Genomic DNA, 16988 nt, shown 5'->3' on the forward strand with positions numbered 1-16988 from the left:
AGGTTAATTAAATACTGGTTAACTAATTAATAATTAGAAACATCAATTATATTAGGTCTTTGTCTATTTAAATTATTTATATTAGGCCTACACTAATTAATTAGTTAATTTGGTGTTCAAAACTCTAATTTCTAAGGTTTTCACTAAACTTGTTTCTTTTTACAAAATTGTCATAAATTGGTTGACTTACAACTCCTTACTTTGACTTTGGTTGACTGTTTTTGACATTTGGTGGGCTAAGCCTAAATCTAATCACTCTTAAAACCTTCACTTCAATTTCTAATTTATGAAACCTACTACCAAATCAACTCATCATCCAAAATTAAATAGTACGTAGTATAGGAAGATCTTTTATCTATACCAAATAAAAAATTATTTCTAATGGAATTCAAAATTTCTTTACCTTCAATTTTTTATCTATGAAACCATTACTTAAAACTAAAAATGATAACATAGATTTGGCCAACTTTTTTTACCCTTCACATACGCACACACACAAAAAAAAATGTTGTCCCTTTTATTGAATTTGTACCTATATATCTGGCTCAATCCTGTAGCTTCCTCCTTGAGAAGGTAGGTTGGATTCATGTTACTTTTTTATGAAACCCAACCCTAAAAAACTTGGTCACAAACAAGTTGATTTTGATTAAGTGAATTGGTTCTGAACATCTAAATTTGTTTTAAACTTCTTAAAACTAAAGTTTTGAATAAGGACAAAATACAAATTATGAAAAATCACCTTGAAGCTACACTACTACAAAATTAGCTTTCTACATCGGTTAAAAGCACCCTTCTACATCGGTTGTCACGCGTCAATGTAGCCGGCGATGTTGAAACTGTGTTGTCTTTCTACATCGGTTGAAGAACCGTCTTAGAATGCTGGTCATTCTACATCGGTTGTGCCCCCGAACCGATGTAGAATTATGCTCATTCTAAGACGGGTATGTTTCTAAACCCATTGTAGAATGCCATATTTCTACAAGCATTCTACATCGGTTGTTCTAATAACCGATGTAGAATGGCCAAAATTCTACATCATTTGTGGCCACAACCGATGTAGAATGTCACCCCATTTATAACCATTCTACATCAGTTTTACGTATAACCGATGTCGAATATAAAGTAATCCTACATCGGTTGGTCTAGTAACCGATGTAGAATTATTATTATTTTTTAAATATTTTTTGTTCCTGAATGGCAATAACAATATGCATATTAAGAATGAAAATATTAATATGAATATACATATTTAATGACTTAAAAGTAACACCAGATACTCTGAAACAAATACATTTTATAACTGCTGTAAATTATACTATTCCAAATAGGTAATGGATAGCTTCAAAAAGAATAAAAAAATCATTAAGAATCAGGCCTTGCTTGCATATTTCAAAAGCATAAGAACTAGGGCATGTTCAAAGACAAAGAGTACAACAACTCACACACACACAATTGGTTGGTGTGTGTGTTGATGGAAAGCACCTCATCAAAGTCCACTCCACACTAAAATATTTTATCCAGCCTTAGCACCCTAACAGTCAAGCAACAGATTAATTTTGTATTTTTCAACTAGAATCATATTATGAAAATATACAAAATAAGATAAAAAAAGAAAATGTTAGGTTGCTCCATGTCCCATCAATCAAAATTGTCCCACCGGCGGCGCCTTCAGCTACCTCCGCGTCACCTTTGGTCCGTGCTTTCCAATGTCACCGTCGCCAGAGGCTTGACGGTGTACCTTGGCACCACAATCGGAATCTCCTCCACCAAATGGCGCCTCACGGTGCCGTCTCTTCCCAAAGGCTTCAACGAAATAGACTTCATCGCTGTCGCCATCATTTTGCTCATCACTCTCGTCATCACAGTTCTTACAATGAAGCTTCATTCTCTATCTTGAGACTCTTGTGTTATTAATTACTGTATAAACCTTAGGGTTTTCTCATTCCTATCTTCTACAAATTCTCCTACAAGGCTAGAAATATTTTTGAGCAAATATACCAGATTTTGATTTTGATTCTTTTAGCATGCAACTCTATATTAATGCTACTGCATTGTAATGATCACATTTGCAACTTACTAAAATGCGGCGCACCTTAGGCATTTGAATGCTTTTTGAATCACTGTATTTGGCGTATTTGGTTTGGCCGTTAGCCAATTCAATGCGTGGATATATATCGCACACCTACACCGGAGATATATATCAGTTATGGCTTTGTGTTCAATTTTTCTCAATCTTCATCTTCTGTTTTTTGTTTGTTTGACGATAGAAGCGTTAGGTGTGGCAAAGCCTTCAGTAGCTAGTTACCTTAGCCAGGAGATACTGGCAGAGCAAGAAGCTGATAGAGTGCATGAATTACCTGCGCAGCCTCCGGTGAAGTTCAACAATATGGTGGTTATATCACTGTTAATGAAACTCAAGGAAGAGCACTGTTCTATTTGTTTTTCAAGGCCACTCACAAACCAGAACAAAAACCCATTCTTTTATGGTTCAATGGAGGTACTTTTTTTTTAATAACCCAGCTCTTCATGTATATATTTATATTGCAATCGTTTTTATTTAGTGTTCACTCTCATGACTAATACATGATAACTTAATGAAAGGTAAGGGTAATTTCTAGTGAATTTAGCTTTAAAATCTTGCACGCCACTCCTAACGCTTTTGATAACGACGTTTGTTCCTACTTCCTACATTCCCTTCTCTCTCTGCGTGTCTCTGTCTCTGTCTGCGGCTCCGTACGGGTTTCGGTACGTTCCATTTTTTTATCTCACACAGAAAGCGATACCCACTTTGCCTTTTTCCTCTCTCACTCTCCTCATCTGTATCGCTGTTATTTGTCGTTTAACTGACGTCATTTAGATTCGGGTACGTGAATGAATGCAATGTCGTTCCTTGTCTCTTTTACGATCGGAAATCCGCCTCGATTGATTCGTTTGTTGATTGATCTATGATTCTTCGGTTCTGACTTTTTCCTTTTCGGGATTCCTTTTATCCAGCTTGGTTGTGGTGTTTCGATTTAAAATTAAGATTTTGTTTTTGTTTTGTTTGGTTCTGATGTTGTTTTATTGGATTCTCTCGAAATTGCTTTTGTTGTTGTCAAATGTAGGTCCTTTTCTTTCTTGGTGTTAATGTTTTCTTTCCTCTTCTTTATTGATTGATCTATGGTTTTGGGTTTTGATCATTAGGGGAACAGATTCAGCTGCACAATCGTGTTTTTTATGGATTTCTTCTAGTGTAAGTCTTAGCTGTGGAAAGTTCTAGATTCCCTAAAGTTTGGGATTGTTGTTCTCTGTTTTTCCTTGATGCAGGGGTAATCTGAGTGATGTTGTAATCCAATAATAGTCTTGTTGTTTAGAGGGTAAAGGGTTTAGTTTGTTGATTGATCTGTAAACTTGGGTTAGTTTTTTATTTTGAATTTTTATTTTGGATTTTGTTCCCTAATTTAATCCATTTGAATAATTAGATTAATTGTGTTATACATGAATGCTTGATAAAGGTTGTAATGGCTTAGCTGGTGAGTATTCTTGATCCTGGGTTGGATTTGTTGTTATTAAAGGTGGTTCTTGTTTTTCCCTTGGTGCAGAGGCAATCTAGGTGCAAATTGCTTGTCTTGAATAGAATGCCAAGTACAAAGCTGTAGTCCTGTGTGGCGTTGAGATGTTGATTTTGGGAACATATTTTTGTTATTCTGGTTATGTTTTTGGGACTGTGGTTTAGGTATTGACTATTGATTTCTATGGGTTTAGGAGAAGAAGTATTAGCTCAAGAAGATGAGAGGGGTAGATGTTTTGAGCCTGAAACCTCTGAGGATGAGTGGCGGAAGTCTCGAACTAGATCTCTTAGGAGAAAAGCAATGACTGCTTCAACCAGACTCGCTTATAGTCTCAGGAAACGTAATACACATGTAGCAAATAGTGACTTTGCTTCAATTTTCATAGAAGATGTCCACGATGCTAACGAGGAAAAAGCTGTGAATTCATTTCGTCAGGTGCTACTTACAAGAGATCTGCTTCCAGATTCCCATGATGATTATCATGAAATGCTGAGGTAAATGAATTTGTCATAGAAGTTTCTTTTCTATTTGTGTGCTTTTTCTCTTTTAACTGCTCAATGTTATTGCTTTAGAGGTGTTAAATAAATGGAATATTATGGTCTATGTTGTTCATATCCTGTTAAATGTTGATTTATCTGCCAGAAGTGCAGTTTCTATTTTACCTTAATTGAGGAATATTAATCATGCAAAGTGCATCTAAAACATTGTCTGGAGTGGCATTTTGTAGCTTCTTCCTCAATAATTTACATGATTTTTCTTTCTTTGAAGTATTCTATATCTTTTCAATAGAGATCCCGATATTTGATTATTATTGATGTTCATTACAGAGATTCAGTAAATGCGCTATTAAAGGATTGTTCGTCTAAATTGCCATTCTTTGATGTTTGAAACCTTTTTTTCCTACAACTTCGGGCGAAAATTAAAATATGTATTTTTCTAGACATGTTGTTGTACAAAAGAAATATTTTTAGACTTGCAATATATTAAAGGCTGGTGATGTTTTCATGCTGCAGGTTTCTGAAAGCCAGAAAGTTCGACATTGATAAAAAAGTCCAGATGTGGGCAGATATGTTGCATTGGAGGAAGGAGTATGGAGTAGATTCTATTTTACAGGTAAAGTTTGGTAATTGGTTGTTTACACCTTTTACTTTTTAAAGAAGCCATTGTATACTAATTGTTGCAGAAAGATTGAAGGAGCTTAGCAGAGTTTTGAACTAACAGCCACCCATAGTGTGTAATTCTAGAGAGGAGAAACCCTGCATATATCCCTTTTGGAAGATTTTCCAACATTATTTGTTTGATCATGAATCACTATAATCTTTCAATTACTGAATCATGAGTTTTGTGATAAATAATATGTAGGAATTTGTATATAAGGAGTATGAAGAGGTATAGTGTTATTATCCTCATGGCTACCATGGTGTGGACAAAGAGGGCCAACCAGTTTATATTGAAAGACTTGGCAAAGTTGAACCCAGCAAGTTGATGAGTGTCACGACAGTTGATCGATTTTTAAAATATCATGTTCAGGGATTTGAGAAAATGTTTAAAGAGAAATTCCCAGCATGTTCTATTGCAACAAAGAGGCATATAGATAAAACAACAACAATACTTGATGTGCATGGAGTGGTAAATTCTATGCTTACAACAACATATCTGAATAATTAAAATAGCATCATGAAGAAGTCTAAACGTTTTATTACTTGGTATATTTTGCAGAATTGGGTTAGCTTTAGCAAAGTTGCACATGATCTTGTTATGCGTATGCAAAAAATTGATGGTGATAACTACCCTGAGGTAAGTAAATGTTATAAGAACCTGAATCTATCTTGATGAACAAATCATAGTTTATGCACTTCCTTTTTTCTTGTTTTCTTTTTTTTGGTTTAGTGATCTTTAAAGTGACATTCTCAACTTAAGAATTTGATTCTGAGATCTTTTAAGGAAAATTCTTAAAAGAAAGAAAGAAAAGTAAACAAGTTTATGTTTGTTTGTAAATGGAGAGGAAAAAGGAGGCAAGCTATTCATGACAGGGGAAGGTGAATTTAGTACTAAGTAGGCCTCTGTATGTGGGTGCTTCTGCATATTCTTTTCTTTTCCTCCAAAGTTCAGTTTTTATTTGTTTTTTCTTTTATTTCCTTATACATGCATATTATCATGCAATATGTTCACAGGGTGCATGCATGTACATGAACTCAACTGCATGTAGGATTTAGGTCTGGAACCTGAATTAGGGATACAAATTGCAATTGTGTTCAATGAACCCACAATGCCATCCTAACATACTTCCTACAAATACAATAATACAATGATAATACTTAAATCATAGCATGCTCTGTAACCCCTACTGCAAAAACAAGGTTGCCATAGGTAATTTAGGTATACAGTCATTGTGCACTTCTTAAGTTGCTCATTTTCTTTTCAGACATTAAACCAAATGTTCATTGTTAATGCTGGTAGTGGGTTCAAGCTACTATGGAATACTGCAAAAGGTTTTCTTGATCCAATGACCACAGCCAAAATACATGAATTTATCTATTTTTCTTTGTATCTTTTCTCTTTAGAAAGGAACAAGCATTGTATAAATGATTCATGCTGAATCTACATGTTTTAGGCAATAAGTTTCAGAGCAGACTGTTACAGATTATAGACACAAGGTTTGTGTTTATGTTTGTACTGCCCCAGTTAATTAAGGGCTTCTATGTCTATTATAATGCCTATCATGTGAGCATTCCTTTTTGTCTTTTTTTCAACAGCCAACTTCCAGATTTCCTCGGCGGCAGTTGTTCGTGCCCAAATGATGGAGGGTGTCTTAGATCTGATAAGGGACCTTGGAATGATCCTGACATTTTGAAAGTATGGTATTATTAGGATTATGTATCCCACACTTGTATGAAATCACATTTAAGAATTATTGCTCAATTGCACAGCTAATACTCCCTTGTTCTATTTACAGCTATTGCATTCTAGAGAAGCAATGAAGCTAACAAAGTTTGGAAGTTCTTCTGTTGCTGATGGGGTTGATGTGAAGTCATATGCCAGCAAGGTCACACATAAATTTAGTGCCACTGCAGTATTTTGTTGTACAATTCACAAGTCTTATTCATACTCTTTTGCATAATGTAAAGATTTACTGATAGGTTCTTTCTTCATAGGTTAAAAGCACTGGAATATCTGAACCTTTATCAGCGTCAGAAGTAAGATTGAATCCTTCAGCCTTCGTACAATCTGTTCCTTCTAGTGAAAAAGTGAGCTGAGTTTATATTTCCTTGTTTTTTGTTTTTATCTTTCTTAGTTTCTTATATATTTTATATGTTTTAGTTTTAAATCCTGAGCAGTTTTTCTTATATCCCAAACAAGAGGCTTTACTGACTGACTAGTGACTACTACACATTTTATACTTTTTTTAAAAGTATTTTGCTCATGCCATATTGAAAGGAAGTGAAACAAAGATTATGACTGATTTATGTTATGACATAGAGCTGACAATAATCTGACCTCTCCAGCTTGCTAATATCTAATCCTAGTGATTGGAGCCTTGACCAATCCAATGCAAATATTTTCTTGTACTTTTGAGAGTCTCATGTTTTTATAGGTTCATGGTCAAATCAAGTATCTTTAGTATCAGGTGTTGTGTTTTTCATACATTATGCCTTGCTTGAACAACTTTTGTAGGTGGAAATTATGCATTAGAGACTAGGAATTAATTTTGATGCAACACAAAATGTTACTCACACTCATCTGATAGGAGAGAAACACAGAGCTCTATCATGGAGAAATAATAAGGACATAACATCCTTTTATTTCTCTCATTTCCCAGACTCTGTGAATGAAACTTACCTCTGGAATCTATTCCAGGAGTGGGGAAAAGTGTGGGAGGTGTTTATACCTCAATCAAAGAATAAATAGGGTCAACGTTATGGTTTTGTCCGCTTCAAAGGCGTGGAGGACGCAGGTTGGTTGGAGAGACAACTAGATAAAAAAATCTACATAGAAGGGAAGAAGTTGTTTGTCAACAAACCCAAGTTTCAGAGAGGAGGTAAAAGGGAAGTGGGAAGAACAGGGGGTGAAGTGGTTCGAGTAAGGAAGGTATCCATGAATCCTATGGAACCCAAACAAGCCAGAATCAACAGTACGACCTCCACTAGTATGAAATCGTACGCTGAAGCTGTCAAGCACGACCATAAGACGAAAGAGAAGGAGATTAAGATGCCTTTGATGGGGAAGAAGGGACCAGAAGTTCCTGACGTTTCCGTAGTTATTCAAACTGAGAAGGACAAAAATAGCTGGTTGGATAATCTCTGGGTGGGCCGTTTAAAAAATAGAGGTATGTTTGAGAAGGCGGTGGATGAGGTTCAGGAGATGGTAGGTATGGATGTGAAGGTATCATACTGGGGGGACAACACCATTATCCTTTAAGATATGGACGAGGCTAAAGCAGACAAACTCAACCGCAGAGAACAATCCAACGGAGAGTCAACCATTTTTTCAATCCAGAAATGGACGCCGGAGATGAAGACTGAATTCAGGCTGATATGGATTCATATCTGGGGTGTTCCCCTGGAGATATGGGACACAGAGCACTTTCAGACCTTGCTTTCGACATTTGGAGAGATTGTTGACCTCGACGAGGAGACAGCGGACCGTTCGAGGCTTGACGTCGCGCGGATTCTGATTCGCACAAAGGAGAAACCAATCTTCTCCAAATCGATGATGGCTATGGTTAATGACAACGAGCATCACTTGTTTCTGAGGGAGGAGGTAGCTCGACCTATCGGAAAACGAGGGTGGCAGCCGGAGTTAGAGACTTTTCCGCCATCATCGTTCACGACGGTAATGGAGGATTCCAACAAAGATTCCATTACTTGCGTCCCTGACGGAGCCTCGTCGGAATACAGGAGGGACGGGCAGCGGCGAAGGTGGACCAACGACATCAATCTATGGTGTGCGGATTCCGAGGTCTCCTCTGATGGAGACGTGTCACCTCACCAGCGGGAGCCGCTTCCTGCTATGAGCCTGCTACACTGCGCCACACGACAGGAGGTCTTCAACGGTCCTCTCACAGAGCCTTTGCATGGAAGCAGAATGGAGGCTCGTAGGATCTCCTCCCTTGCTCAGAAGACATTGCCGATTAAGGAAAAAGAAGATGCTGGCCCCAAGGAAGATGACATAGTCAAAGGCGCTGACCTTAGGGTCCTTCAATATAGCCCAGAGGATATTACTCCAGTCCTATGTCCTGCGGTCAATACAAGTTTAAATTCCCCAACTAAAGTGAGTCACGGTTTGAATAATAGCATTCACAATAGGGGGCCAAAAGGGGTAATGCAGAATTTGGGCCTGAATATTAAAGGCCCAGAATCAATTGGAGAAGTAACTACCCATAACCTCAAGGTGTACTCTAGAAAAAAGGTGGGTGCAGGAAGTAGGTATTCGGGCGACACAAAGATTGATGAGACCAGTAGGAATGACAATAAGTCATCACCTCTGGACATTGCAGATAGTGGCCTCATCTATAGGGAAGATGATGTGTCAGGGGGGGTCCACCCAGCTGATATCGTTACACCTCAGACCCAACCCTGTCTCAGCCCTATTTCTTCAACCAGTTTCACCAATGCTCTTGCAGAGGATGAGGAGGTTTTCCACCATGAAGTAGCTAGACACCTGGGTTTGACTTTTGATGGTCACTTTAGCGAGGATGCGGTAGCTTCACCAGCTATGATGGGAAGGAATACTCTTGCCTCATGAATATTTTAACCTTTAATTCTAGAGGCTTGGGTGGGGCTGTTAAAAGGTCAGCCATTAGAAAGCTCACTTTGACTCACAATCTTGATGTTCTTTGCATCCAAGAAACAAAAATGGAGTCTATTGATAGAAAACTATGTCAGTATTTATGGGCTGACTGTGATGTTTCCTCAGAGTTTGCTCCTGCAACTAGTTCTGCTGGTGGCCTCTTATGTATATGGAACAATGACTCTTATATAGTAGACAGAAAGGAAGTAGGGAATGGGTTTATTTTGTTGGAAGGGAAGTGGATTAAGGACAACAAAAGGGTTTCCATAATCAATGTCTATGCACCCTGTGAACTTCAAAGAAAGAGGCAGCAATGGGAAGAGATCCTGCAGTTGAAGACAGCTTCACAAGCAGCCATGTGGTGTGTATTAGGTGACTTCAATTCTATAAGACACCAAGATGAGAGGGTGAGCTCAGCCCAGTCTGTAAGTGTGGATCCTAGCATTTCTGAATTCAATGCTTGGATTTCAGACATGAACTTAGAGGATGTTAGGTCTGTTGGGAGAAGATTCACTTGGTGCAGACCTAATGGCAGTGCTATGAGTAGACTGGACAGGTTCCTTATATCAGATGATTGGCTGCTGCAGTGGCCTGACTCTACACAGTATGTGCTTGACAGAGACTTTTCATACCACTGCCCCATCTTGTTGAAGTCAAAGAACATAGATTGGGGCCCAAAACCTTTCAAGGTTATGGATTGGTGGTTGAAGGACAAGGGCTTTCAACAACTAGTTCAGCGGCAATGGGGCAATTATCATCCTCCAGGATGGGGAGGATATGTTCTGAATCATAAAATAAAACTCCTCAAATAGTGCATAAAGCAGTGGAGTTTAACAAATGGTGAAGCTAATGCTAGAAAAGTTATTATGATTAAAAAGGAGCTGAATGCTTTGGAGAATGGTATAAATGACAGACCTCTATCCCAAGTGGAAGTCACTCTTAAGAAATCTCTTCAAGTCCAATTGTGGGAGGCAGCTTATGCATATGAATCTATGTTTAGACAAAAGGCTAGAGTTAAGTGGCTAAAAGAAGGGGACAACAACTCTACTTATTTTCACAGATTGATCAACCATAGAAGAAGAAAAAATGCTATACCAGGTATTTTCATGGATGGTGTGTGGATTCATGAACCTTGCAGGGTTAAAAATGCAGCTGTCCTTTGTTTCAAAGACAGATTTCTGGAGGAATGTTCTAACAGGCCAACACTGGATGGTGTTTTCTTCTCCTCTCTAGATCTAAGAGACAAAGAAAGCCTATTGTCCAGATTTAATGAATTGGAGATCAAATCTTCAGTTTGGGATTGTGGGGGGACAAAATCCCTGGCCCGGATGGCTTGAATTTTAATTTCATTAAACACTTTTGGGAGATTTTGAAAACAGACATCATGAGATTCATGGATGAATTCTATATCAATGGATCCTTTCCAAAAGGAACTAATGCTTCCTTTATAGCCCTCATTCCAAAGATTAATGACCCCCAATCTTTCAATGATTATAGACCCATCTCCCTTATAGGGTGTGTCTATAAAATTTTGGCAAAAGTTTTGGCCAAGAGGTTGGCTGCTGTATTACCTCACCTTATAGATGAAAGGCAAACGACTTTTATGAAGGGGAGACACATTCTTCATGGTGTCTTAATTGCCAATGAGGCTATAGCTGAGGCCAAATCTAGAAGTAAACCTTGCATGGTCTTCAAAGCGGACTTTGAAAAGGCATATGACTCGGTTTCTTGGGGTTTTCTTGACTACATGCTCATGAGGATGGGATTTTGTGAAAGGTGGAGGAAATGGATAAATGGTTGTTTAACTACTGCAACCATATCCATTTTAGTTAATGGAAGTCCATCTAAGGAGTTTACCCCTAAGAGAGGTCTAAGGCAAGGTGATCCCCTTGCACCTTTCCTCTTCAATATTGTAGCGAAAGGTCTCACAGGTTTGATGAGGTCAGTTGTGTCCAAAAATCTATTCAGAAGCTACATAGTGGGATCCTTAAAAGAAGAAGTGAACATCCTCCAATATGCTGATGATACCCTGTTTTTTGGAGATGCTACTAAGCATAATGTTAGAACCTTAAAATGTGTTCTGAGGTGCTTTGAGGAGGCATCTGGCCTCAAGATAAATTACTCTAAAAGTCACTTTGGTTGTTTGGGTAAATCTGTAAGCTGGTGCAGGGAAGCTGCCCAATTCCTTAACTGCAGTACTATGGATTTTCCTTTTATTTACCTTGGAATTCCAGTTGGGGTGTCCTCTAAGAGCTGGATTGTGTGGCAGCCTATTGTAAGGAATTTTGAAGTCAAACTTGCAAAATGGAAGCAAGGAACTCTATCAATGGGGGGCAGAATCACCCTTATTAATTCTGTCCTCTCAGCCTTATCTATCTGCCTTTTATCCTTCTTTAGGATCCCCAAAAAAGTGGTGCAAAAAATTGTCTCCATCCAGAGAAATTTTCTGTGGGGAGGTCACCAAGAGGCCAACAAGATTCCTTGGGTGAAGTGGGACAAAGTTTGTCTTCCTAAGAACAAAGGGGGTCTAGGGATTAAAGACCTATCTTTATTTAATCAAGCTTTACTTGGCAAATGGGGGTGGCAGTTGGCTAATAATCATGACCAACCTTGGTCTAGAATTTTAATCTCTAAGTATGGTGGGTGGAAGGAGGAACTTCACTTCCCAATGGTGGCAGGATTTGAAGAACATCTTTCAGCAGCAACACAATGACTGTTTTATTGATAATTTAAAATGGAGGGTGGGAAGGGGGTCCAGTATCAGTTTCTGGAAGGATAAATGGATGGAGGACAACTATAATCTCCAAGGAAAATATCCCCAATTATATTTAATAAGTAAACAGCAGAATTCATCAATCAATTCTATGGGAGATTTTGTGGAGGGTAGGTGGGAATGGAAGTTATCATGGAGAAGGGACTTTTTTGATCATGAAATTCACTTGGCAGCTGATTTCCTAGCTGAGATCGATTCTACTCACATTCACCAATCCAGCAGAGATTTCCTTTGCTGGAAGCCAGATACTAATGGAATTTTTTCAACAAAATCTGCCTACAAAGTGTTGCAGGAGTCTCACCATAGTGATAGTGAAGACAATGTTCTTAAAAGTATGTGGAAATTGAAAATTCCTCCAAAAGTGAGTGCTTTTTCTTGGAGATTTTTCAAAAATAGACTTCCTACTAGGGACAATCTCAGAAAGACAGGTCACAATGTCGTCTTATAGCTGTCCTCTATGTGACCATGAAGAAGAATCGATTTATCATCTTATGTTCAACTATGAAAAGACTAGGAGTCTTTGGTGGGAGACAATGAGATGGGTTAATAGAGTGGGTCCTCATTCCATAGATCCAAAGAATCACTTTTTACAATTCACCCAGTGGAATAGCAAAGCTAGGACAAACAAAAGATGGGAATTTCTGTGGCTAACCCTGTCCTTCTCCATTTGGTATCATAGAAATGCTATGCTTTTCAAGAACCAGCCGTTCACTCCTGAAAAGGTCATGGATGATGCCTTGTTCCACACCTGGTCCTGGCTAAAATGTGTGGAGAAGGACTTCAATATGCATTTTACTTTCTGGTCAACCAATCTAAAGGATGTTTTTTCCTAGAGGGGATGAGTTTGTATTTTTGTGGGCTGCCTTCGGTCTCTCCTAATGGGATGCAGACTGTAATTGTCTTGCTTTTATCTTTGTATCTTCAGTACACCTAGTACTGAATTTCATATATAATATATTGATTTTTGCTGTGCAAAAAAAAAACAATTAACCAATGGTATAATTAGTAATATCCTCCATTAGAGACTATGTTAATTGAATTTGGGTTAATATGATGCCAAATTTTGTGCATTTTATTTTTATTTGCATAAATTTTTTTTGTATGCATTCACGATATATATCATATATTTCAGCTGCTATGCGACTTCCTATAGTTATCCATGATGCTATCTGTTATATGATATAGCAGATTATTGGCTTTCCACCATATTTGTGATCTGCAGTTGATAACACTGGTATCAAGTAAATTTCCAGTAGAATCCTGTAAATGCTAGTCCATTTTTAAAAATAAAAAAAATTGTACAATTTGAAAATGAAAAATTCAATGTGCATCAAAATGTTGTCTGTGCATTTCAGTAGAGCACTTCATTGCATGTTGAAAATGGACTACTTTTAAATTCAATCAATCTAGAATACAAAGATCGTTTTGATTCCTGCTAGTGGTCCTTTGTTGATACTTGAAAGTAGGTCATTTGTAAGTTACACTGTAAATCCTGAGGTTCGTAGCATGTCTCTATATTTACACTTATTTCAAGCTCACCCTCTCTAAATTTACATTCACAACAAATTGAAAAAAATCTAGAATATAGAGCATTCAATATCTCAAAATCCGAAAGAATTGCAAATGTGATTAACAACTACCATGTCTATTTGCCATGAACAAAAATTCACCAGTATTCGTTTCTTACCCATGATTGTAAGGCAAAGGAATGATGTGGTAACCCTTAGCTTATTTTAGTGAAACCAATGAAGACAGAACTGATCCAAATGAAAAGGAATTCTATTACTATAGGTGTAGTGTTATGTATATTTGTACACATGTCATCTTATTATCACACCAAGAATAATTTCATCACAGTGCTACCAAATTATGGTTGTGGATGTCAAAACTGTAGTATGAAGGTATGTATGTGATTTAGGGAACAAAATGGGGGATGGTTGATGCTACTGTTCATCGGTTTTGAGTTTGTGTAGATACTATTTCATTTTGATATTAGCATGTGAATCTTAATGGTTTACTTATCCAAAGCTATAGATATCTGTTAAATTCAAGAAAAACAGATTTGTTTTCTTTCTTGTTGAACATTGAGGTTCTGCATCTTACCTTTTGTCTTTCAGTTTCTTTGAATGAATAACAACCCAATTAATGGTTCCACTCAGATACACTCCACCAACTTCAAGTAAAGTCCAAAGAACAGGAAAACCTTTAAGGTTTCTCCAACTATTGTCACCCACGCCAAAAACTTTCATCTCAGTCTTTTCAGATACATCAAGTGAGAGCATAGTCAACGCAATTGCTACAACCTTGTATTTGTCACTTGACGGATCATTGCCAAACCCAAACATTGTTCTACGACCGATGCCCGGGGAAAAAGACAGCGCTGACGATTCTCTGGATATCACCCTTGTCGCCTTGTTCCAGAAACAAACATGGTATCCTTCTGGTATTTCGCTAACCCCACAGTGCAACCCATTACATGAACCGACCAGATGGTAACCTGGCATGTTTGCGAAATTGAACAAGGACATTTGAATTTGTAGGAAATGGAATAACGAACTTACATCACACGATTCCATGTGGATTTCAGGGATGGATTCGAGGCAGACATTTTTTATCAATTGAAGGTGTTCCAAATCGTCCTTCGCAGCAGATTTGCAAAGGTGCAATTTGATGAAATAGGGTTCTGACATCAAGGAGTTCCATTCCTTGCGCACACACTTGAATCAGATCAAAGGTTTCATGGGAAGATGAGACAAGATTTCGTCGATGATTTCGTTACAGAGGAGTGACGACCATGGTTTCTTCTCTGGTCGCATGTTTCTGTGGCTTTCAGCGAAGCGCCTAAACACTCTGAATCCAAATTCTGTACCTATCAAGACATGGACCTTCGTGAACAGTGCATATATATATATATGTCCCAATGTTTCTAGGGTTTAATCCTTCGATAAATGAATATATTTTATTTCAGAGACAAATGTTTTTAATCTTTTAATAATTGCTGTAATAAAATTGGAAATAAATCAGGCGAAAGATGCAGGAGCTAAAAACAATTTCTTAACAAATTTAGTGCAATAAATCCTGATTTAAATACACATAACATTTTTTGTCCATTTGGGTTAAGAAAGAGAAGAAAGATTAGATATGTTTCTCACAGTTTTTATCATCAGATTCTTCGACATATTTTAAAATTTTATGACATATATTTAAGAAAAAGAAAAAAGAAAAATTAGATATGTTTCTCCCAATCATAGTCCATTTTAATAACTACAAATAATTTTTTATAATTACTAAAAACTATTATTGGAGTATATAATAATTTAAGAATATGCTATATTTTATAATTACTACGTAAAAATAGTTTGAAAATGGAATTAATAGAGTAAATGGGAAATAATGGGGTAACTGTGAGGAAATTTCACATTTTTTTTACTAAATTACATAAAACTTTAAAAGGTTTTTAAACTATTGTGACAATGAAGTAAAAAAAAAAAACTATTAACAAATAGATAAAAAAAAACTTCAATAAATCTTTAGTTAGGTGAGAAGAGATTGACTATAAGGAAAAAGTTTCGTTTTAAAATTATTATAATAATAATAAACAAGAAAGTGGATGCGTAATTATTTTATATAATTAAATTATTTATATAAAAATAAATAAAACTTCAAAAGATAAATATTTTGTAATAAAATCCTGCCTATCCTGGTAGCTATCTTTATTACCAAAATCAAATAAACAAAACCTGATAACAATTACTGCTGGTAATGCTGCATATTGCCTCTTCAAAACTTACAATTCTTTCGAATCTTTCGTTTGCAAATTTGAGGTCTAAATCACTTTGCTTCTTAGTTGTTTAACATTTTGACAACATTTCACTCATGCTATATGTACTTTGATATAGTATTCTTTCAAAAATACCTGAAACCGGACATATCCACTCAAAAGCAGATTCCAGAAAAGAAAAAAAAAATCAATCATGCAAACACATAGATAGGAATTCTAATTGTTAAAGGGGGAAGCACAAACTAAAAGTGAATTACAGCCTTGGGAAGACAACCCTCAGTGCATCTGCCTGCAACTGGGGGATCATGCAAAGCATCAAGAGGACTCAAAGAATTAGCTCCCAGTTTTGCTAACACGTCTGCGCACTGATTTCCCTCATGGAGCTAGAGTGTGCTGCACCGCACACAAAGGCATCAACTTCTTGATAAGCCCAATCTCATTGCTATACATGTTATAACACAAAGGCATATTATTACTCAAATGAATGAGGGTGAGTCGAAAAATTGTGGTTGCGGTTGCGGTTGTATTATGGTGAGTCCCAGTAAATATTCAAACAACGCAACCATGGTTTTAAATTGCAGTTGCGATCGTATTGTGGTGAGTCGAAAAATCATTGCATTGCATTGTGGTTGCAAACTGTAATTTAAACCTGTGCAAGCACAACAATGCTTAAATCTCAGCATATAAGATCTCTTGCCCTCCAACATGACCATATAAGCCCACAAGAAAGCTTCCATGGTGAACCCTACAAAGTCCTCCAAACCCTGCCCTAGGAGGGCTACCCATCATGCTACCATTTACCTTCAATGTCACCGCCCTTAAAGGAGGTCTCACCCAGCAAATCCATCTGCTTTGCTCATGCAAATTAACATGTTCCCCAACACACAACTTTTAGTATAATGCACAAGAGACTACACTTGCGCATGTCACTGAGTAGTTGTCCCCATCTCCTCCTCAAAATGCTTTTATTCCTAGCCCTCCAAATAACCCACAGCGTGATGGGAATTTGAATCCCATGAATCCACGTATGTTGTTGCACCCAGTCTGGCACTTGAGCATCAACCTTAGGCATAATCTATTTATCAACTCCCCT

At 37.3% G+C, this 16988-nt stretch overlaps 1 protein-coding gene and 1 pseudogene across 1 annotated transcript in view; both read left to right on the plus strand.

The window, feature by feature from the left end:
- The first annotated feature begins 2206 nt into the window (after positions 1–2206).
- Positions 2207–5219, plus strand: LOC114404682 (annotated as a pseudogene).
- Positions 5220–6143: 924 nt separating this feature from the next.
- The window catches only part of LOC114404684 (phosphatidylinositol/phosphatidylcholine transfer protein SFH9-like), a 29847-nt gene continuing 19002 nt past the window's right edge, over positions 6144–16988 (plus strand). The window contains exons 1-4 of the mRNA XM_028367542.1: positions 6144–6208; positions 6308–6407; positions 6508–6597; positions 6707–6799. Coding sequence (XP_028223343.1) covers positions 6144–6208; positions 6308–6407; positions 6508–6597; positions 6707–6799 — 348 coding nt within the window. The remainder of the gene's footprint in view (positions 6209–6307; positions 6408–6507; positions 6598–6706; positions 6800–16988) is intronic.

This window comes from Glycine soja, unplaced genomic scaffold, assembly GCF_004193775.1.
Source record: "Glycine soja cultivar W05 unplaced genomic scaffold, ASM419377v2 tig00105717_1_pilon, whole genome shotgun sequence".
In the NCBI taxonomy this organism is placed as follows: domain Eukaryota; kingdom Viridiplantae; phylum Streptophyta; class Magnoliopsida; order Fabales; family Fabaceae; genus Glycine; species Glycine soja.